General features: G+C 54.1%; 6 protein-coding genes across 6 annotated transcripts; 2 read left to right on the top strand and 4 right to left on the bottom strand.

Moving 5' to 3' along the window:
* Positions 1-1,555: 1,555 nt before the first annotated feature.
* G647_05120 (uncharacterized protein) lies at positions 1,556-3,907 on the bottom strand (the record flags this gene model as incomplete). Its single annotated transcript, XM_008729453.1, has 1 exon — positions 1,556-3,907. One exon carries the CDS (start codon positions 3,905-3,907, stop codon positions 1,556-1,558), a length of 2,352 nt encoding a protein of 783 aa, XP_008727675.1.
* A 2,812-nt stretch (positions 3,908-6,719) lies between these two features.
* G647_05119 (uncharacterized protein) lies at positions 6,720-7,645 on the bottom strand (the record flags this gene model as incomplete). The annotated part of the gene is made up of 3 exons (XM_008729452.1): positions 6,720-7,094; positions 7,294-7,450; positions 7,500-7,645. The coding sequence occupies 3 exons, from the start codon at positions 7,643-7,645 to the stop codon at positions 6,720-6,722; spliced, it is 678 nt and encodes a 225-aa protein (XP_008727674.1).
* A 387-nt stretch (positions 7,646-8,032) lies between these two features.
* Positions 8,033-10,430, bottom strand: G647_05118 (uncharacterized protein; the record flags this gene model as incomplete). Its single annotated transcript, XM_008729451.1, has 2 exons — positions 8,033-9,344; positions 9,442-10,430. 2 exons carry the CDS (start codon positions 10,428-10,430, stop codon positions 8,033-8,035), a joined length of 2,301 nt encoding a protein of 766 aa, XP_008727673.1.
* Positions 10,431-11,415: 985 nt separating this feature from the next.
* On the bottom strand, positions 11,416-14,344 carry G647_05117 (uncharacterized protein; the record flags this gene model as incomplete). The annotated part of the gene is made up of 2 exons (XM_008729450.1): positions 11,416-14,231; positions 14,278-14,344. 2 exons carry the CDS (start codon positions 14,342-14,344, stop codon positions 11,416-11,418), a joined length of 2,883 nt encoding a protein of 960 aa, XP_008727672.1.
* Positions 14,345-15,566: 1,222 nt separating this feature from the next.
* G647_05116 (uncharacterized protein) lies at positions 15,567-19,826 on the top strand (the record flags this gene model as incomplete). Its single annotated transcript, XM_008729449.1, has 1 exon — positions 15,567-19,826. The coding sequence occupies one exon, from the start codon at positions 15,567-15,569 to the stop codon at positions 19,824-19,826; it is 4,260 nt and encodes a 1,419-aa protein (XP_008727671.1).
* A 493-nt stretch (positions 19,827-20,319) lies between these two features.
* G647_05115 (uncharacterized protein) lies at positions 20,320-23,060 on the top strand (the record flags this gene model as incomplete). Its single annotated transcript, XM_008729448.1, has 2 exons — positions 20,320-21,868; positions 21,946-23,060. The coding sequence occupies 2 exons, from the start codon at positions 20,320-20,322 to the stop codon at positions 23,058-23,060; spliced, it is 2,664 nt and encodes an 887-aa protein (XP_008727670.1).
* Between the last annotated feature and the right edge of the window lie 143 nt (positions 23,061-23,203).

The following is a 23,203-nucleotide window of genomic DNA, read 5'->3' as shown; positions in this document are numbered from 1 at the left end:
TCGAATGTGGTGTGGTCTGAATTCCAGAGCGAAAGAGGAACGCATAACACTATGGGGGTTCGAAAGGTCTTCAGTACCTCAGCGTTCCACAGTTGCCCACTGCACTGGTGACGGCGGGCGGCATTACCCACTCTGCAGCACGGTCGCCGGCCGAGCTCGACCACTGCATCAGTCGGTGGTGCTAAACACCGTTCGAAACTCGACCCAAAACCACTCTTCTAGGCAAAAACGGTGGCGCGAGGCGAGGAAAGTTCAGCTCGGATCCGACAATCAGCACCAAGCACGGATCCTATGTAGCTCAGTCTCCTCGTGCAGGGAATGGTCGGGGCAGGGGGCACGACAACCGCAACACGCAAACCGCAAGACGCAGAGCCAAGGCAGTCCAGAAACCGGCGTGACACAGTAGAAGGATCGGGGCAAAAGAGAAAGAGGGAAGGAAGGAAAGGAAACGAAAGCACAGCACAGGACACAGCACAGCTCAGTACGGAGTACGGGCTACCTGTGCTGCGTCGTGTTCTTCGGACTAAGCAAATAGCGGGACATACTGTACTGTAGGTCGCGCGGCCTCTTTTTAAAACATCAGTGGAATCGAAGTCTCAGATTCTTTTCCACTCACTCATCGTTCATTCATTTGCTTGTTTACGTACGTTTGCGGGTTATCCGGTCTTCCATTCTTCCAAAAAGCTTCGTATCGCGTCACTTCACCGTGACGAGATACGTGAAGTGACGAGATACGTGAAGTGACGAGATACGTCGACGACTACTCCTCCTCCGTCCTGGTAACGTGTATCAGTCAGTCCTCAGGCCGGGCAGGAACCATGCTTCTGAGATACTCTAAGACGTAGTCAAGAACATGTAGATTCAAGCATATATGTCACTACCAAGGATGTATATATCCCCTTGTGAAACGCCCACGACATGGCTGACTGACTGACTGACTGACTGAGTAGCCATGGATGATGGGAAGAACTCATGCCGCCGATGCTCCCCCGTGTGGGAAAAGACTTTCGCCCCAAAACTCCGCCATGCAAGAAAAGGAGTGGCTGGTGTACAATCCATATGTAAAGTATATATGCAAGAGGGCCTCGTATAGGGGAAAGAATCATGCGAGCCATGTGACGCCCTTGTTCGGGGTCTACACAGCTGCTGTGCCTGTGCCTGTGCCGCCAAGTCAAATCGAAGGTATCTCATCCGTGTGTGTGTGCGTGTGTGCATATTGTGGTCGTTAATTGTTGCATGTTCGTCCTGCAAGTGGGTATCGTTTCTTCCTCGTTTCTATCGTCTCGCGACTCCTGGTTCCTATTTCCCGTTTCCATGTATGATCCCACATATTCGCGTTATAATGTACAAAGGAGTGGCTTCGCGGTTTGCATCCACGGGTCAAATGATGGTGGAATGTCCGTGCCGAAGGAGTGAAGCTGGACTTGCGAATGCTGCCGCACTTGGGCACAGTTCAAGTCAAGTATGCGGTCTTCCAAAGAGGTGTCGTCGACTGCCGGAAGGGCCTTGCTCTTACCACTCTTAATGATAGCATGCCAACGCGGATGGAGACAAATCATGCATAACGACGCATGCAGCTTGCCTGGTTCTTCTCTTTCTTTCGCCTCTCCTCTGCACGGGCGCGATCAAGTTGCTCTTCCACGGACTTTGCTGCTGCACTGCTTCCGACCCCTAGACCCAGACTAAGCAAGTTTTTCCCTAGTCCTTCTTTGATCTTTGGGCTGTGCTCACCGCCAAAGGCTGCAGCGCGCATGCTTTTGCGCCTCTCGACCTTGGCTTGATATTCGTCGATTCGCAGCACCGAGTTCTTCCCTTTGGGCGAATTGTCCAGACCAAGAACCTTCCATGCCTTCGCCTTGCTCGAAACCCGATTCATAGTGCCCTTGCGAGACCCCGATAACGAGCTGCCCGCAAGGGGTGAAATAGTGTCGGACCATTCGGCATCGTTGAATATGGAAATTGGGCTGACTGAGTCATCAGTGGCTGTACCCGCTGTTCCCGTGGATTGGTTCCGTGAGTGGGAGAGAGTTGAGCTGCGCTTGCAGTACCCGTCGCAATATGCCTTCGGCGGCTGTAACATCTGTGCCTTGGCGGGGCTCGCAAGGCCTCCTGGCGTTGGCAATTCCACGGGCAAAGCGTTCTTTGGCTTCAGATCTCTCGAGTCAACATTCAGTAATTCGATCGCTTTCTGCAAGTCAATCCCAGAACCAGTGTCACACATGGCTAGAGCCTTTCTCGCCCTCGTCTCGGCAAACCCCAGCTCACCAACTAGCAGATTCATCGCTTTGTCCACTGGGTCTACCACTTCAGACACCGGAGCCATGGTTCGTTCGGGAACAGGAAAAGGCACCCGTGGGGCGGGACTCGCATAGTCCATCGGGAATAATGTGGCTCCAAGCTTGGCGCTCGCTGTCGCGGTGGTCGAAAGCGAGTAGTAGACAGTCGGATCGACGGTAGGCGAAGTTGGGAGAATCGAAGGCGCCTGGCTTGTCCTCCACGCAGGATCACAATCAGGTCGAATCTCCATTCGAGTGCTAGCGGGGTCACAATCCGGTCGGATACCTAAGCTGACGTTCCCCGTCACATTCGTAGCTATCGTAGAGACAGGTCTTCTCCTCTGGGCCGAAGTGTCGATTCGAAGCGACTGGGTTTGCAGCTTGCCTGCGTGTCTCGGAACCATAGGCGCCAGTTGCTTTTCATCAAGCGACCTGGTTGGACGATGAGATGGTGCTCGTGCTGGTGCAGGTTGGCGGAACGACATTTGCGACGCTCGTCGAGTGGCATCTTCGAGGATCCGTTCTTGGTACACCTGTGCTATCGCCGCCGTCAGAAATGATGATCGGCTTTGGCCGGCCGGCGGAAGAGGCCAGCTGGTCAACCCCAGCATTTTCGCTTGGTCGAACGAATGGCCCGACAATGTCAAGACAGTCTGCGGGCCTAAGGCTAGAAGGTAGGAAGTCCATTCATGTAGGTGCTGAGAGTCTGTAGTGGTTTCCCGGAGGTGCCAGTTGTCGAAGACTCCGAACCGCTTGGCCTCTTGTTCTCTGCCATGGAATCCAGAGACGAGCACTTGCAAGCACTGCCACATCTCGTTCATGTCTTCGAGTTCGCGAATGGAAAGGCCCTTGCCATTACCGATGGCAAATCCAGCACCCAGATGCTTGTTACTAGCCGCTCTACTGCCATTAAGCCAATCGATCTCCGTCTGCGAGGGCTTGGATTGACCGACTGTGTTCCCGAATAAAGAACAGAACGTCCATATCCGCCATAATGCGTCGTTAATCTGCACCGCCCGGACATCGTCCTCACCAAGGAGACCAATGAGAGTGGTCGGCTTGCAGTTAGCACTACAATGCGCCACAATGAAGGCTTTCAACGCGTCCAACGTGCGGCAGTCGCGCCGGTAGTCCTTCAAAAGGAAATCGTTCGATCCTCGCAAGGCGAGTGTGCTTCGGCGAAGCTCCCAAGCAGCCCGCGATGACTTGAACATCAAATGGCTCACCAGCTTGGATTCGTTGCGTTGGAATGTCCGATAAAATCCCTTGCTGACCATCGCAGTGGCCTGGAGGTCCTGTGCAGTATGCACACTACACATTATCCTGTAGATGACTCGCTCTGCAGTAGCTGCGGTAATCGGCCGGTTGTTCTGCTTCCGCCCTGTTTGCGCTGAGCGAGAAGACGATGGCACGGTTGAAGCGAGCTTCTGCATATCTACCGTGTGCCGCCGAGACTTTTCGTTCAGTGGCCGCCCGTGCTGGGGGACCTCCGTGTCGGAGGCCGATCTGTTTCTGTAGAGCCCACTGGCGACGGCCTTGCCCAATCGAGCTTCTCGAATTGATCGAGAAGACCAGATCATAGCCTTTCCGATCGCGGCTTCACCATCGGAGCCCCTTCTGGCGGAGGCCATTTTCGCCGGCTGTGAACACGTCCGCTGAATAGGGCCGGATGTCTCAGGGACCGCACGAGCCGGCAACTCAGACGGAAGCTCTGCAGGTGGGGGACGTAGAAGCAGATCAGGAACAGAGGCTGAAGGTCTCTTTGCATCGCCTCGTGGTCCTGGTGGGAGTGGTTTGTCTAGATTCGGTGCCACCGAGACGACCCTTTTTAGAGACGAATCTGCTCTTGCCGGTGAAGCTTGAGCGCTGATCGGGGACTCTGTGAGATGAGTGGTAAGATTTTGAGCCGATCGTCTGGGAATGATTAAAGGCTTTGGTGTTCTGGTGGTTGTCCTGGACAGCGACGGAGAAGGCTCTAAAGTATAGCTTGAGCTGGATGACTGTCGTGTGACTAAGGGCGAGAAGTCACTGTCTCTGTGGCTTGGCTGGGAGTAGCAAGACGACGCCGTTGAATCATTTCTGGTGATGTTGACTTTCAAGTAGTCGACCTTGGTATCCACCGCCGTTGCGGGAAGGGGTGGTGCCTGAGTCCCAACGCTAGGTCTGATTACACTCGGCGTCCTATGTGTCGGCGCTGTCTGGCGAGTTTGCGGGGCTCGAGACAGATCGTGGTTCTCGTTGCTCATAAATTCATCAAATAATCCAGCAAAGGATCGGGTGTCCAGAGGAGAAATATCCGGGAGGCAGTGCGCAAGGCTGTCAGTCGGGATATCGGAAGCATTGTTCTGACGCTTGAAGAATAGAAAGGACGAGCGATCCTTGCTTCCCAGTCGCAGAACTGAAGTCATCTTCAAGTCGGATATGCAGCGCTTTCAAATTTCGAGCTCTTACCGCACGGATCCAATCAGAGGCGGTAACGGGGTCGTTGTGTGGATGGTCCGCAGCGATGGCCTAGCCCGCGCACACATTGCGCATGGATGCTCCAGAGTTGAGCAACCAAGGCAACAGTCAGGTTGAAGGTCAGATGTGAAGTGATGGATGCCACAGAGTTGGGATACTGCAGTGGCAGGTCAGTATTGCGTTTGTCGTCGTGTCTTTTTGTCGGTGGTTGGGGCCGGCTTGGAGCAGGCCTGGGATATACGTACCGTCGCTCGCTTGGTCCACAGTCCAGCTTTCCAGGCCTGTGCCTCGGGCTCGAAGCAGCCTAGTACCCCGCCCAGGGGCTCTGTGGCGCCCAGCTAAAGATATCTTGCCAATGGGGGCGGAGTCGCGGCGCAGGTCTGATACTGGCCAATATTGCCCTCCACCACACTCGACCGTCATGCGATTGGATCACTGGCCACGCTTGACGCCTCTGGGACAGCAGCGGTGGAAAGCGGAAAGCATGCTCTTTAGGCCAACACTGCTGGGCCTTCGTCTTTGGAGCGTGGCCTGATTGCCCGCTTGGTGCACCCTTGTCGGCTCGGTGGTGGCAGGGCTCAATCTCGACGCCCCAGGCACACGGCGTCTGCAGGGAGGAGATGGCTCGAGGTACGGGTAATTGTGGTCTCGGTGCCTGCGGTGATTTTGGGGTCAGGTCGTGATAACAATCCTGGTTGACGTTGAGCCTGTGTCTCACCTGGAGTTTCTTATTGTTTCCACAAAACTCGGACGCACCATAACCGACTCACGGATCGTCGTCGAGGAGGAAGGTGATTCGCAAAGATTCACCGGACTCGTTCATTGAATGGAGTTTGGCCTGTTGATTCCAAACCGGTTTGCACCGCGCTGCAGGCTCGGCCGTTGTCCGCTTCTGGTCGCCTGGCAGTGATTTCATGGTCATGCACGTTGCTTGAGACTGTCTCTTTTCGGCTGGTCGATTCCTGTAGCGAGATAGCTTCGATCAAAAACAGGCTGAGGAGAGAGTGATCTTGGACAGTGCACGGTTAGTTTGATCCGGACTGTGGAGGCTCTTGGAGGCGCGCTGCCATGCCGCCACGCACGCCCACCGCACGCCCACCGCACGCCTCACACCGCGAGCTACTGACGCAACTCGACGCCCAAGGTGATATTGGACTGCGATCTGGTAGATCCGTGATTGCGAGATCACGTCTGAATAAAGGGGTGGCACTGAGCTATTCGAAAGGCGCGGCTCGACCCAAGTCAGCGCTCCCTCAGTCGAGTAAGCTGGCCAACTTAATTGCAGCCTTCACTCGCTGTGAGATGAGCCAGCAGTTGCAGGGATAGGGTTGCGAGGCCACTAGCAGCAAGAATCGGTCGCCACTGTCAATTGCAATCATTAACCAAAGCCAGGGAATTATTGCCTGCTGCTAGGGGGAAGTGTTCCTTCAATTACGGACTACTCCTTCCCGGAATACCATCATCTCTCTCGCCCGTCAAGCAATCGCTCTGTCATCCATAGTTCCTAGACCTTGATGGCTCGGCACGCAGGGTACAGAATACTCCCTCACAGTCAGCACCCTGCGCACACGCCCACTCGCTTCGAGCAAATGGCCCCGGAGAGCCCTATCTAGCCCTAGCCGTCGAGATGGGGCCAAAACCCCAGTCTTCTGTGCGGGCATGCACACGAGCTGCTTATGCGGCACGAGGCAAATCAGGCCGTTCCAGTCGGTTAGGTTCCTGCCACAATCCCCAGATCTGGCCCTTCTATTGTCGAGATCAGGCGAACTTCCATACCCCCAATGTTCGAATATTCAAGCCTGATGAGGCTCTACACTTGGTTGTGGCGGCCTCCCACCCACGCGTTTTGTGCAGAGACCCTGGGGCCGTACAAAGGGGCCAGGCATACGGCATGGGGCGGCGCATGGAGAGCAAGCCTCACTTGTAGGTGTTGCCTCCCTCCTGCGTAGGAAAGGTTCGTGGAAAAGCTCCAGTGTGTTAACTTCAAGGTCGCTTCTTCCTCTTCGCCATGAGCTTTTTGTAGTGTGCCTTCTTGCCACTCATCTTCGCCTCCTGTATCTCGCCGTACTTCCGCTTGAACCGACCGGTCTGGTTCTCGGTGGCTAATGCCTCCTCGACAAAATTCTTTGCCCGCTCCTTCTTGTTGATTCTTGCGCTGAAGAACTCGGTCGGGCCTTCGACGACTGTTCCCGTCTGCGAGAATGTCGGAACTTTGCCCTTTCGGTTGTTCTTCTTGTAGTGTCTGTGTGGGTCGAGGACGGATCGCATCTCGATCAGCTGGAGGTCACGCTTGAGCTGCGGAGTCAACTTGGTTTTGGGCATGTCGAACCATTCCGGTCCGGCAGATGTCTGATCGTTCTGTTTACTCGTCAGCACTTGTCCCAGTGCGAATCATGCAACAAATAACAGAATGGAAGAATGCAGTCAGAGTAACTATGAATAGAATGCTCTCACGGATGCAGGGCAGGCCAGGATGGACTGCTGATCTGCGTCAAGAACAAAATTGGGAATAAATTTCCTCATGCAAAGCGATCTGTGACGAGAATAGAGCACGTACGACTTTCTTCGATTTTTGCGGCAGTTCGACCGGCCTCAATCCTCCTGCCTGCGAGACTTGCGGCTGGACGATTGTAGCCTTCGGGTCAGTTTGTGCCACACCCTGATTGTCTTTGATATAGGTCGATCGAGTAAGACCATGACGCAACTTCGGAAGTCTATAGATGTCGTTAACCCAAGTATTCCACGCCTTCGCGGGGTACGTACGGTTTCCTGGGCTTAGACGCTGTGTTGCCCGTCACAAGAAGCCTCTCACCTTCGTCGGCGCCAGCAGCTTTTGCCCGCAGCCGAGCCTCGGCCTGGGTTAGCAAATCATCGATTTGTTCGTCTGTGAGAACTGTCGCTTCCTCCATGGTGATAAAGCCATGAGTCTGGGGAGCAGAGTGGCACGACAGAACTGGCAACTATGTACCAAGACCGGGGAGACCGCGATTTGCTACAAAATTTCTAGGATGATTTGAATCTGTGGCAGGTCGGCCGAGACACTAATCGATTTTAAGCATAGTTGACGCTATTCCAGGTTGCGCTTTAGTACATGGTACGTACCGGGCGTCCCTGGTCCTCATCAAGACATTCCGGGCATTCCAACATCTCAAGCATTCATTTGCCTGCTTGGCGGATATGCGACGAGGTGGTTCACATGCACAAATAGATCCGAGTAGAACCTTCGAATCGGAAATCTTACCATAACTCACGTCAAATGTTGTATGTCCGCAAGCTGGTCTTCAGGCGCTCATCCTTCACAGCTGGCCGTCGCTGATGCCAGCGTACTCCTTTCCCTCCACCAGAGGTTCAACCTTCCCACTAGTAAATGCGCAATGGCCGACCCCCTTTCGATCCACAGCACCAGGGATTACTCCCCACTGTACCGGCTTGAGGCTCGCGTCTGTATCCCAGTTCGGCTGATGACATGCTGCAGCAATCGCTGCGCTGCAGCTCCCTACAAGCGGCATCCTCGCATCGTACTTCCTCAACCAGCCCAAACCAAAAGTGACGACAATGATAAGGCCTCCACAGGCCATGACCAGTATCATTGCCAGCGGAGAGAATCCACAGGACGCAATCACAACGTCACTAACAAGGCGACCTGTTGGGCCATACTCCGCAATGACAGCGAGGAAGATACTCTGCGAGATCAACCAATGCATTATCCCGGAGAAGACCATCAACGGAATGGCAATCTTATAGGGCAGTTGCAGGAAATGCGTACTGCGTTGACTTCCCTTTGGCTTGCTCACTCGCAAAGTCTTACGTTGCGTTGCAAAATCACTCCATTCGCTGGTCAGCCACATACTCGTCAACAGCCCATTCAGATTCAGATACAAAAAACTCAGGATGGTCTGCGGCAAATTGGCGATAAGGATCGAGCCTAGGATCTTGTCCGCTGCAGATCCATTCTTGCCGATGTTCCAGCCCGAGATGACAGCTGCGGGAGTGACCTTGCCAAAGCCGATCGTTCGGATGTCGTACCCGTACGATTCAATTGCTCGCATTGCAAAAGGCAGGAGGAAGGAGCATCCGCCCAAAGACAGGAGAAAGAACCCTATGGTGAGGCTCCATCGCATCCCGCTGGCCGCCGCGGCCCAACGTTTTGTCTGTCGCCGGGCAAGTTTCCCTCTTGCAGCGTCGCCGTACTTTTCTTGCCCGTGGACGGACCAGGACTTTCGTGAGCGCGTGGAACGCGTGACATCCTTCTTGCTGAGCAAGCATAAGCCCTCGGTCGTCCTGTCATTCTCGTTGAGGAAGCTCTCGACTGCGTCACCCACGGTGATGAGGGGATGGTCTTCCAGCCGAAGCGCCACGAAAAGCATTACCACGACCTTGATGACGTTGCAGACAACCACAATTGCCACGATGGGGACGTTTCCACTGTAGCTGCACCTCTCAGGGACTCGCTGGGACAAACAGTATTGCACGTCGTAGCTGTACGGCTGCCACTGATCGGCGATGGCCTTGACTCCGTCGACGTACGTTTCGCAGGGCAGCATTCGGTCAATCGAATCAGCAAGCGGGCCAATTTTATAGGCCATATAGGGGTCGGAGGTGCAGATCCTGAAACAGCGGAAAGTCGTCAGCAGCGGACGCTCAAGGGCGAGACCGAGGAAGGTTGACACTCAGTCAGATCGCAGACCACAGCAGGAGCACTTACCAATCAAACCCCAGACCAGGCGAGAACAGGTATAACCGCGTATCTAGGACACTTTCATTTTTTTGTCCGGTGGAATTACTGGCGACGAGCACCAAGGTGCGCCGGTTGTCCAAGAAATTGGTCGCGTACGCATTTATGCAGGCTTTCTTGTCAAGCCTCTCCCAGGAATCCGGATCGTCGAGGAGTGAGCTTTGAACTTCGTGCGGATCGATGGCATAGGCGTTGTTCTGGTTGTAGAGTGTTTCCTTCAGTGGTCCGAGTGCCCCACCCTCTACGAAGTCCGGCGTGACAAAGAGCAAGTTGTAGTCGTTTGTCGAGAGGGATTTATAGAAAGCGGAGTTGTACATTAGATGGAGGGGTATCGAGGAGAGACCGAGCGCCCACCAGAGGAGCATTTTGTAGCGTGGGATCCTCCACAAGTTGCGGACACTGGGAACACCAACGTCGAGGAAGATTGCCTTCGCATGTGCTCGATCAATATCTGCCCGTGTTGGCGCTGAAAGACACTGCATGCAGTAATTTGAGCCGCCCAGCAGCAAGGTGCTCAGCACGTTGATCGCTAGATGGACCCAGACGTCCATGGTCTGAACTTTGCCACAATCGCCATTGTAAAGTTGTACAAGACTGTCCCCCCTGCCGTGGGCACCCAGCCAGATCACGATGACGAGGTTGACAAGCAGGGACAATGATGCAAGTAGCGCGCCGGCTAAGGCGCCGGTGCGCCATCCATACAGACGTTTCGGCCAGACTAAGAGAGGGACTTTGAGTGAGCGAAGTGACTTTCTGGAGAAGAATGATGGTTCTGGCCGGATAGGATCTGCATCGGAATTGAGGAGCGGCGATTGATCCCGAATGTTGCGAGTGAAGCCGGTCTGGAAACTGGACCCCGAGCGCAGAGAGGACAGCTCGACGTTTGTGTCTAGCGGCTTAAAGTCAAAGTCGTCTGTCTGTGTCTGGTGATATGCCTCCCGTGGTTCGAGAAAAGCCATGTTTATCGAACACGGTGATCGAGTAACCCAGAGCGACGACGTGCTTCCCTCAAGAAGAAATATGGCTCGGCGTACACATATTCGATATTGTTGCTGCCGCCCGGGCGGATGGATGAAGCTCGATAGTGGTAGCTCCTCAACCTACGCTGGTTCTGCAATGGTGACGGGAATTTTTGGTATCGCAATCCGCGCGCGTATTGAGAGAGCGGAGTGGTCTTGTCTATACGTCTGCAATCGCGTGTCTGTGTGGAATATCCGTGGTCCAGACGTGGCCACGGACGGCGTCTTTCCAAGCTAGGTTGGAGCGCTGTAAGGTCTTATCAAGGCAGATGAAACGGGACGGTTTGAGGCAGCCAAAAATGTCCTTTCAGGACGGTGGATGGCGTGCCACGTGAGTTCCTCCCAACCTCCTCGACGGGTGCCTGAGGGGACTCCATAGTTGCTTCACACAGGAGTTATTCCGGATTTTAGGGCTGATCCGCCTCATCCAGGTATTGGAGAGACCACAACCGGCCATGGGCATCAGGATTAGGAGCCTCTTAATCTCCCGGGAGGGATTCAGTCGGCAGTTTGCAACCAATCGGAAGACAAGATGCATGTTTCAGCCTCGCCGGTCGCGCGATTAGTTCACGAAGCGTGAGGGGGCTGAAGTCGGACAAACATCAGCCTCGTTTCTGGGTGAAGACTTCGTGCCGCTACACAGTACAGTACCACAGTCGTATGGGTCGGTTGTTATGACCAAATCAGAGCTCTGCTTGAGTCGAACGAAGTTGTGACTACCCAACTGCAAATGCGGGCTGATGGCAAGGGTCGCGCTCGAAAGCCCGAAATGTAGATTCGCTTTTATCTCCTTCGTCTAGGCGCCACCTGATGCCTCTCACGTTCTCTAGAAGGCTCTCCAGCGGCTGGCCTGTCAGCTTCGGCCGACCATGCTCTCCAAGGGCATCGAAACGCTGTTTTGTGACCACGCCCTGCGGTGCTCTGTTTACAAGGTCATGTAAGCGTGCAACACCTTCTTCGCATCCGGACTCAAACCCTCGTTGACCACCTTGCCTATCCTGCCTCCATGTCTCTGATCAGCAGCCTTGAGGTATTGTCCTACCCACTTCCTCAGGTCCGTCACCTCGGAGAAAGGGTCCGGCGTTGAACGTCGGATGGTGTTGAGTTGAGTGAACCCCACACCGAAGCTACTGTCCTCTACGTCGAGCTCGGCGATGGCGTCGTCGCCCCTCGACACAACTGGTGGGTCTTCGAGCAACTTGAGCAGTGCATTACAAGTCAACGGCCAGCCCTTCGGATAACGTTCGACAAAGGCTTTAGAGTCCGCTAACGTTTTCGTAAGGGCGATGGCTGCCATCTTGCGATCAGAGGGACGAGCCAGTTCTTGCGTCTTCGGCAAAATGATCTGCAGGTACAGCTGGCGGAAAACGTCCTGCTGGACGCGATCGGTAGCGGCAACAAAGAAGTCAGCCCCCAGCCCCTTGTCGTCGAGGGAGGCGATAAAGTGATAGAATCGAACAAATCGGAGCTGGAAGGATTGCGACTGTTTGCCTTGTAGTCGCGTGAGGAGGATGTTCAAGACATGGACCCAGTAAGGCTCAAGCGTAGAGGGCTGGAACGTCGAGATCGCCGTCTCTAGCAGGTCGACACCATAGCTCTCGTTCACCTTGGTCGACACCAACTTCTGGAAGATACCGAGGACATTTTCAACCTGGTTGCCACTGACTAGTTCATTCGCGGCCCGAGGGAGGATGGCCGACAGAAGTCGGACTAAAGCTGGGATGTTGCCTCGCTGGTCCCAAAGCGTAGGACCAAGGATGGGCCCAATCAAGGGTATGTACTCCGCGGGTAAGGGTTTGCTGGGTTCCGCCTCTAGCAGCGCAGCCATCAGTTGGAAGATGTAGGGGGTAAACTCCTCGACACTGTTGGCGAGTATCGCTGCAAACGGGTTGAACAGGTGAGATGCCAGGGCATCCGCCTGCGCCGGTGGTGTGAACCGAATGAGGGCGCCTAGACTTTCGAAATGATAGTAGTAGAATCTTGGATTGCTTGGATTGGATGCGATGATGTTTGTGATAGTGCTCAGGTGTCGCAGTACACTCTCGGCTACCGCAGAAATACCGTCTTTCAGCACGATCAAAACCCGCATGATGCAGCGCATAACAAACTCGTTCTCTTGGACCTTTTGTGGTGCTGGATCCTTTTCTACCAGGCTGAAAAGATGTTCAACGAGACTGCCTGCTAGCGGCCTGATGCTGGCAGGATCGATGACGGGTCGCCCGGTCCCGTCGGTCATGGCCAAAACCCTCTCCACAGCGACCGAGGCATAGGTGTAAACACAGTAGTTCGAGTTCCCGAGGTGATTGACAAGCAACGGCATGACTGCCTGCCATTGATCTCTCGTGATGATACTTCGGAAGACGTAGAGATATTTGATCGCATCGACCTTGATCAACGGCTGAGCGCTTTCATTCTGCAGGTCACTGGCAAGGTGTTTGGAGAAGAAGTCACCTATGTCTACCAGGCTGTTGGTTTTGGTAACTCCATGCGCAGCCGTTGTTGCTCCTTTGGAAGCCAAGGCATGAAACAGGCTCACTGCTGTATCCTTGGCCCTCCATTTTTCCTGCGGATTCGCGCTGAAATCTTGCAAGCATTTTTCCACGTACGTCATCACGATAGTCGTAACGGATTGTTCGAACTGATCGCTGAGTTGACGCAGGAAATCTCCCGCTGCTCTTCGACGGGTCTCGCTGTCTGACCCTTCAAGATCTCGTCGGATGAACTCGATCGGTTCATCCTCGAAGATTTCGATATCAGAGTCCCGCAGTGCCACGTTCGGCAGGATGACTTTTTCGACAATTTGTGTCTGAACGGTGGCATCGCCGAATGTCTGCGCCTGTTCCGCGATCCCACCAATGGAGGTCAGGAACTGGAGGGCTTTGCTGACGAGGATATCATTCTTCGGTTCGGGTCCAGTAGTTGTCAACAGGTGCCACGAACTCTCAACGAAGCCTCGGACATGCTTGGAGAAGTCGTCGTAATATTTGCCAACGTAGAGAGTCAGTGCTTCGAAGATGTTGGACTTTATGTTCTCCAGTGGCCCGGCTTCGGACTCGTCGTCGGTTTGCAGAAGAGAGTTGTTGTATCTCAGATACTTGAGCAGCAGGCCCGATATGCCTTCTAGGTTGTCCTCGAAGACTGGAGACAAGTCCTGGCATGACAGATCATAAAACAGCTGGAGGACAAGGTCGAGCTCAGCGAAAGCATTCAGGAGAGCCGCCTTATCATTGCTATGGCTCTCAATATAGGCATCCAAAGCCTGCCACAGCGTTAGGAATGGCTGGGCGAACTTTGTCAGCACGTGATTGATTTCCGTGAACAGCTCGTCAGACCGGAACAGCGGCCGCCATCTTGCAAAGATCGAGTGTGCGACCTGAAGAACTCCCGCATTGATGATTGGGTCGTCTGGCTTCAGGCGGGATATCAGATCGTCGACCAGTGTGTCCCACCGCTCCCAAAAATCACTGTCTGCTATCACACTGATCGCTTCGCCCAGCTGGGTCTGGAGGCCGCGTGGCACGGATATCATCAGTCCAACGATTTCTGTCTTAATGGCAGCGACATCTTGCTGAGGAAGCTTGTAGTTGCCCTCCACATCGGTCCAGTTGCGACGGATGAAGTTCTTGAAGAAGAGGGCGCTGGCAAGTCGGGTGTTGTATTGGAAGTCATTTGAGGCGGCAATCTGGAGGAGAGAAATGGCGAAGCCAGGCTTGTTCTCTTCAGCGCGGATCTTGAGCTCGGCTGGACAATGTTAGCTGAGTCGCACTCAGACCTGCGTGTGACATACCCTCTTTATTCGTCCTCGGATCAAGGCTCGCATCCAGCAGCTGGGCCAGAGGCGTTAATGAGCCCATGTCGAAGCTCGTCTTCTGACAGTCGTTCAAATTGCGTGGTGACTCAGTGGTGAGATCAGTTCCTCAATACATCGCTGCGTGGGGAGATCTTCTGTTCTGAAAGTGTCCAAGGCGGAAGCACGAGAAACGTCCAGGCTGAGAACACGACAACTGAAGCCGCGGCAAAAAGAGTCCGTGACTCACTACTCCGATCTCTCAAAGGTGAATGGTTATTGCCACGAGCAACCCTGACGAAAATGTGAACAGTGTCGTTGTACAATTGCGAGCATTTGTTTACATCAGAACTTCTTTGGCAGAATCGCGACCGCTTTGCGCCTACGGGCTCCAATACGGAGGAGTAATCAGACCGCCCGCCCAGTACGGTGAGTGATAGGAGAGCTTCGTGCCCTTCCAGGCGGGCGCAGGTCGGCATCCCCTGTGCCTCTCAAGCGGTTATGCGCGGAGTTTTGGCTGTGAGAAGAGCTGTCGATGAGATATGTGCCAGTGTCTGAAGGTGGATCGACTGCATGATTTCCCTTTTGCCTGAACCAAGCACAAGATCTGTGCCAGCGCCACGGCATCTGAAGGCCAGAGCCAGAAACGCTTGTTACAGTGTCTCATCCTGGCCATTCATCTCTCATCTCCAAAATTTTCACACTTTGCCGCTCGATGCGTCAATTTCTTCTTCTCTCAAAGGCCATTCTCGATTTGTCGGCTGGGCGCAGTCCTCCCCAAATGCCGCTGATAAGGTCGCTGTCATCGACACCACCACCGACCTAACCACCGAACTCTCACACGGTCTCCCCCTTCCCTCCACACGCGGGCCGGTGTCCGATACAGTTTTTGCATTTACGATAGAGACGGAGTAGTCAGTCCTACGCCGTTTCGGCTGAATCTCGCCATTGTTGCGTGTTTCGTTCTCGTGGTATGTACGAACTACTTGCATTTCGCCACAAGAGCCCTGCCCTGCCCTTCGCCTTATCTGCCTTTTTTAACGCTGGAAATCCCATCCAGTGCATTGGGTCATTTGCCTCTAGTCTACGTCGTTTCTTCTCCACGATACATCCGTTGCAGCCGTTTACATCCTTTGGCGTCTCCTGCTAACTGCGCAATCGTGCGTTCACAACGGCTGATACCTTTGGCTTCCTGTCCGTGGTTTTCCACTCTGTTGCTTGTAAAGCGATGATACTACCATTGAATAGCCTTACTGACCATGCCCATTCCAGGGGAATATCTGTGTCGTATGTCGAGAGATAATGGTTCTCCCAAGGAAGGCTCGGCCCCTCCTAATTCGAGGGATTCCAGAAGGGTGTCACTGTGGCATTTACCGGTCGCTTCACGCAGCTCACCCAGCCCTGACGGCCATGCTCTGAGCGGACAAACTCCAGAGAAATCCGTTTTCCATACGACGCCACTACAGTTGAGGGATGTTATCAAAGAAGGCCTCTCCGTTGCTACCAGTCCGGAAGATGCGCGAGCCTGGCTTGTTGGCTTCGGTGATTTGAATCCCGGCACGGATGTATCACGCAGATTTATCGATCTCCGCGAAGACCATCACGGTGACCAAGGTACCACATCGTTGTTATCTTTACTCATACAATGGCTGCCTACTTGGGCACAGAAGGCGGGAAAGGCCCGGAAAGAGAGCAAAACCTCCAGGTCAGCCTCCCTAAAGGAGCATAAGGACTTGGACTGGTTGCTCCAGTACATATCGGACTATCTGGAGCTGGGACACACCGGCTTCGACCCGCAGGAATTGTCTCGGACTGTAGAAGCTATTACTGCTCTATGTCTGAACGCGAATCGTCAGGAGGACATAGATGCCGGCGTAAGCATCCTCTACATCATCTCGTCGCATTTCGACTATCCACCCAGCGGCTTGGACCAGACTCTTGTGGTGTTATGTGCTTCTATCACAAGCTTATCAGAAGTGCCACGACACCTCTTCGATTGTGCAAAGCTGTTGGCTACCAGTGGACTGCACGCCGGATTCATGAGCACGCTCTATTCCTTTGTACGCACTCCTATTTCAGAGAGCCCGAGACACTACCTCTCGCACGCCAGAGGTGCAACGCGGATCTTGCAGCATCTGATAGACGAAAGGCAGGAAGGAGGAGGGTTTGTTCTCAGCTTGCAAGACTTCCTCGAAGTGTTACACCCCGCAGCACAGCAAGGCATCTCGCGCTTCTGTTACGACATTTTGAATGCTTTGCATGCCATCATGTCGAGTCCCCGATCACAGACAGAGATGCCTTCCTTGGACTTTGGGATGTTGTTGGAAACTGTGCGTCTTTGTTTCGAGGCGACTTCGCCAAGAAGCCAGACCCTGGATGAGGACCGGCAGTGGGAGCACCACTCCAGAGATCGCGAAACGGTGTCGAAAAATCTGGCTCAAGATTTCCTGCGCATCTGGGATCGCCTTCCCAGCTCAGATCAGATTGCCATCCACGAACTCTTTCTTCATTTTCCTCACTACGCTGATCAGAGTCAGTTAATTCTGAGCCTGAACTACGCAAGCGCTAATCACTTGTCGTCGGAAGACGACAATATCAAGAGCCAGTACGCTGACAAAATCTACAAGGAGATTGTTCAGGACCAGGCTTTGCCCTCAGCGGCGCGTCTGAGAGCTATCGAAATCCTTGTACAGGCTGGAAACCCTTTCAACGACACAGTGGCAGAACCCAATACTTTCCCACACGAAGCCTATGTATCAATCTTTGGCGGATTGCTCGACCAACTCGATAGTGAACGTGACACTCGCGTTTTTGAGACACTGCTCAGATCTTTGGACCACATGGTTTCGAACTACGAGGAGGCTGCAAAAGAGAAGGCATCAACAATTCGCACAATTGAGAAGATCCGCGGACGTTTGATGAAGGATGCGCCGGCAGTGGTGTCTCTAAATGATGACCTAGCCATCTTAGCTACCAAAGTTCTTATCACTATCTTCAGCTACAGCATTCACACCGATGCCGATGCTGCCGTCAAGGTTTTCGACGCCTTGGTCGAAGCTGCTAGCTCTCGCTGCCAGTCCCGCCCGGCTCGTCTTGTCGCCAAACGCCTGTTGTTCCGGATCAGAGCCGATGACGCTGGGTTCATTTACATTGCTACCGGGAGCCACAGCCGCCATATCGCTAGTGCCCTTGTGCGGACCAGAGAGTCTGCCGACACATTCAAGCTTGAAAACCCCTCACAGCGAGATTCTGCAAGCAGCACGAGCTTGTCGGCGAGATCGGACGCCGGCGATCCACTGTGGATGTATCCGGAGACGGAGGATGTCAACTACCCATTCGCTGGTCGAGCATCACGCATACTCAATGTGAGCAAGACTGCCTATCCGCAGGTGAAAGAAGGATTAGACATGAACATCTGGCTCATGAGCATCATCCGATGCCTGCAAGCCGATCAAGATTGGGAGACATACGGTTACACAGTCGTCCATGCTGGTGCGCAACTGAGCAACATCGCTCTGTGGCTCAACTCGATACAAGCAATCGTCAAGCTACGGCAAGTGTTGTGCGAACAAATTGTCAACAACTCCTTCCGAGAACCACCGACGTCCACCGGACTGAAGAGATCTGACGTCGCCCTGTGTATGTATGATATCTTGGTCAATCTCACACCCTTCGCGACCATGAGATCCGAGGAAGTTCAAAAAGGCTTCGGAGACGATATGGTCCGGGCCTTCATCTCTGGGCTTGGGGGAGCTTGGGAGGGGACGAGTCGTGGCTGCATCCACGCACTGTCACTCTGCAGTCTCGAGATTCCGTCGTCTGTGGCCACGTTGTATCCCACCATTATTGACAAAATGTCCAAGAACATGACGCAAGGGCATCTTACAGCACACATCCTCGAATTCCTGATCCAAGTTGCACTGCTCCCAGAAATGCACTCCAACCTGAATCCGGATGAGATTCAGATGATCTTCGGGATATGCATCCAATACCTCGAGAAGACGCGGGCGCAGCAACAGTCGACCGTTACCGCGCCACAGGGTCGGGTCAGCGCGACGTCAAGGCACAGTGGAATGAACTTCAAACGACCGCCATACCGTGCCGCCATGCTGACGGATATTGGGTTGCCTCAATATGCTGCTGCGTTGGCATACCACAACATCCTATTCTGGTTCCTATCGCTTCGCCTGGATCTCAGGGCCAAATACGTACAGTGGATTGTTCCGCGGCTGGTGTGGAAAAACGGCCGCGGAGAGGAGGCGATTGACGAGCAGGGTGAAGTGCTCATTGACATGATGCAAAGAACCGCATTCTCCGACCTGGGCGAAACTTCACCTAATCACGACTTTGCGGGCTCCGAAGATGGACCGGTGTCTTCGGCTTCATGGATTGCTGGTCTCAGCATCGTAACTGTCGAGGTCGCTGGTCACACCGGCAAAACCCATATCACCAAACGCCAGGCTTCCGGCACCACATATGCCATGTACCAACAGTTGACGGCGCCCTTACCTTCACATCATCGGCCTGGGTATACACAAATCCGGCAACAAGAGATCACGACTGAAGTACTACCTCCGCATGTCATGCTGCAACGAGTGGCGAGTGCGGCAATCACCAATCTGGCTGATCAACCCCTTCTCCTACCACAGGAAGAGTATGTCCAACGAGCTCTTGAAGGGTTCGACCGAATACCGACGGTTACTAGCCACAAATTCGGCGTGCTTTTCATTGATGAAGGACAAACTGACGAGTCTGAATATCTCACCAATACCGGCGGCTCTGCAGATTTCGACCGGCTTCTCGATGGCCTCGGCTACGTGGTGTCACTAGAACCACCTCTGCAGTTCAAACCTCAGGGGCTCGAGTATCCTCGAGACGGCGAGCGCACGATTGCTTGGCGAGATCGGGTTGAAGAGATCATCTACTTTGTGCCGACAATGATGCCGACTGATGTGGAGGAGGATCCTCAGTGTATTAACAAGAAGGCGCACGTTGGCAATTGTCACGTCAACATCATCTTCAACCGGTCAGGACTTGACTGGGATATGAATAACCTGAAGTCGCAGCTGAACTACGTCAACATCGTTATCCGACCAGCGTGCCGCAGCAGAGAAGCCAAAGACCCGGACTTTCTGCCAGGCTTCTACTGGGTTCGTGTCATCACAAGGGTCGACTTGCCGAATATATCCCCCGCGGCGGACGCCAAGATCATCTCGGCCGCTCAGCTCGCCACCTTTGTGCGAACCTTGGCACTGAACGCCAGCATGTTCTGTCAAACATGGAACACGAAGGACGATGATACCGAGTTTCCGAGTGCTTGGAGAGCGCGACTGCAGCAGCTCAAGAGGCTTAAGGAGCGCGTGATGAAAGCAGCTGACAAGCAGGCCCCGTCTGGTGGTGCAGCCATGACAAGTATCAATACGCCGCCCGGAACGTCGAGCGGGAGAAAGACACCGGTACCCAGAGAGGAGCCTGGCGGAGCGAAGAAAGACGGGTCATTGGCATCTCAGCTGGATTTCAGTTCGTGGACGATTCACACGCGGAAATAGAAGCTTCTGAAACAAAAATATGAAGCATGGAGTTGGTGGGAAAAGCATGCGCATGGATGGACGATTACGAATGGCCTGAGAAACCCTTTGTTGCCCTTGTTAGCATGTATAGCAAAGGTTTTTGTAATTGATCAGTTCGCTTTCACCAGTCGATGGCTCTTGGAAGCGCGACGAGTCTGGGCCCGCTGCGCTTACCCAGTAGTGCATTGCACTGCGGGGTTTCGGCCTCAGTTTCGCCCCTCCGTCACCCCCACCTCTCTCTCACCTGACTCTGACCTCTGGCTCACTTCTGGCTCGTCAGCGACGTCACCTGTTGCGCAGCCTCTCCAGCACCCGCCCAGCAGGTGCCCAGGCATCAGGAATTCAGCATGGATCTTGAGCTGCACCGCCACATATTTACCCTCCCTCCAACAGACTCACAGCGAGCTTCAGGCGAGACATTCCTTCTCATCCATCCTGGAGTACGAGTATGTAACACTTCTGACGCACCAGCATGACCTCCGCACCCTCAGGGCGCCGAGACGCCCCGTCGCCCTCTGCCTCCTTCTACGACCTTTCCGACGATGAGGAAGGAGGATACAACACCATCACACACGCCTCGACCTCCAAGGGCGTGAAGCTGCTCTTCTCAAAGAGCAAAGTCTACGTCCATCCGACACCCTCGGCGAAGGACAACATCCCGGGCTTCATCGCCCTGGTCCAGCAGAAACCCGCGCCTCTTTCCTCCGACGACCAGCGGCCGGCGTCTTCGGCCTCCTCTGCGTCAAAGAAAAAGGCGAACGCCTCGTCATATCTACTGGCTTGGGTGCCCGAGGCCTCACTGGCTCAAGATGACCTGAGCACCTATGTCAAGGTGGACATGAAAGACAGCCAGTCTCCTCCGAAACAGTCATACCTGGTCCCACCCTTGCCTCTCGCAACCACCTTCGACGAGTCGCCGGTTGGACCATACGCTTTCTCCCTTCCCCTCTCCAGCATATACTCTATTCACGTCCGCCCACCGAGCTTAGGATGGTGGTATGGTAGCATCGTCATCAATACCAGAGCAGGCTCCAGCCTCCCTGCCCTGTTCTTCCACGACTCGGAATGCGAAAGCACGATCCTCCAGAAAAAGAAAAGAGCAAGAGAATCCTTCGACCCGTTTGGAGAAAGCGGCGAACTGTTCTGGGGCGGTGATGAAGTGCTCAAATGGGTGAAGAGATACGTCGCTGTCGAACGAAGTACCGCCGAGCCGTCAATATACCTGATCGACCCGTCTGAGGAAGATCGTTTGGGTTTCGGGCAAGGACGGAAGTCACTCGAACAGGCCAAACGGAAGGACGACGCTGCGGCCAAGAAGCCTGTTGACCAACAGAAGAAGCCACCAGGGCCGGGCATGGACCCGCTCACGAAAGCTCTCAAAGAGACAAGGTGGAAGATCCTCGAGCAATTGTCCAAAGTCACTACTTTCACCCGAAGGACGGCTGAAGACCTTGCGAACAACAAGAATCTACCTCCTCAGGTTAGACGCCTAATTCAAAACCCCGAAGTCCAGACCTTGCAGGATGAATTCGACAGTGCAAAGCTCTACCTCGCGCGATGGGCTATGAGCATCGCCGAGCAGAGCGAACGAGAAAGAAAGCAACGAATATGGACCGCGCGAGATGTCCTCGAATCCGAAGAAACCAGCGTTGGCGATTTTGAGATCCTGGACATGGAAGCTGCACGAATGACATTGACCGACAGCAAGCGCCGACCCGTCAACATGACTGAGTGGAAATCATTCTTCGACGTAAAGGGTAAACTCAACGTGACGGTGGACGAAGTCAAGGAACGCATCTTCCACGGCGGTCTTGATCCTGAGGACGGCGTACGAAAAGAAGCCTGGCCCTTCCTCCTGGGCGTGTATGAGTGGGACAGCACAGAGGAGCAACGGCGTGCTCTCATGAACAAAAAGCGAGACGAATACATCCAGCTCAAGGGCGCGTGGTGGGACAGGATGATTGATGGCAACGCCACGCCCGAACAAGAAGAATGGTGGAAAGAGCAGAAGGTGCGAATTGGTAGGTCCAGCGATCACTTACTCGTATCATGCTTCCTCTCCACTCACATCAAACTGACCTGGCTGTCCGACATGTAGAGAAAGACGTGCATCGTACCGACCGACACATTCCCCTTTTCGCAGGTGAAGACATCCCCCATCCAGATCCAACGTCTCCGTTCTACAGTCCCGACGGTCCCGGCACAAACGTCCACATGGAACAACTCAAAGACATGCTCCTGACATATCTCGAATACGACACACCTCCTTCCGCCGGGGCCTCCTCTTCGAAATACCAAACCACGAATCCCTCGCCCCAAAATCTCGGATACGTCCAAGGCATGTCGGATCTCCTGTCGCCTCTCTACGCCGTCTTCCAAGACGACGCCCTAGCGTTCACAGCCTTCTGCCACTTCATGGCCCGCATGAGCCGCAACTTCGCGCGGTCTCAACTCGGCATGCGCGCCCAACTGAACACGCTCGACCAACTGGTCCAGCTTCTCGATCCGAAACTCTACATGCACCTCCAAAGCGCCGATAGCACCAACTTTTTCTTCTTCTTCCGCATGTTACTAGTGTGGTATAAGCGTGAATTCGAATGGTCCGACACGTTGCGGCTGTGGGAGAGTCTGTGGCCGGACTTCTACAGCAGCCAATTCCACCTGTTCATCGCGGTGGCGATTCTAGAGAAGCACCGCGACGTCATCATTGATCACCTGAAGCATTTCGACGAGGTGCTCAAGTACATCAACGAGCTGTCGGGCACAATGGATCTGCAGGAGATGCTTATCAGGGCCGAGGCGCTGTTCAAGAGGTTTGAAAAGACGGTTGAGGCGATTGATCGCAAGGAGACATTTCCCATGCCGAGCGAAGGGGGCGGCGAGTTGAGGCAAAGGAAGGCGGGTGTGGAGGATGCGCAGGATAGCAACGCTGGTGGTACACAGAACACAGGGGCGGTGGTGACTGGCTCGGCGGCGACGGGTGCTTCGGTCCTGAGAACCCAGAACCAGAACCACAGCCAGAATCAGAATCATAACGCTGCGTCAAGCTCCAGAGGACAGATTCCAGGCCAAACGCAGGCGAAAGGCAAAGAGGCCGAAAAAATCAAAGAGAAAGTCATCACACCAGAGCTGCGGCTATTGTTGAGTCGGAAGGTCATCACTCTTGACGGTGAAGATCTCCCCGCTACAAGGGCAAGTGGTTTGAAGGATTGAATTCGTTGGATCGCCTCTCAATCCAAAGGACGTCGCAGCTCAACAGCATTGGGGCTTTAATGGCACCAGTGGGAGGTACGATACTGTAGGATATTATAGCATGATTACAACGTGCCCGGGACGTATGGCAACGGGAGGAGAAA

The sequence above is a fragment of the Cladophialophora carrionii genome (assembly GCF_000365165.1).
Source record: "Cladophialophora carrionii CBS 160.54 unplaced genomic scaffold supercont1.4, whole genome shotgun sequence".
NCBI lineage: Eukaryota > Fungi > Ascomycota > Eurotiomycetes > Chaetothyriales > Herpotrichiellaceae > Cladophialophora > Cladophialophora carrionii.
Note: the sequence above shows the minus strand (reverse complement) of the source record. Positions and strands in the feature narration are given on the sequence as shown.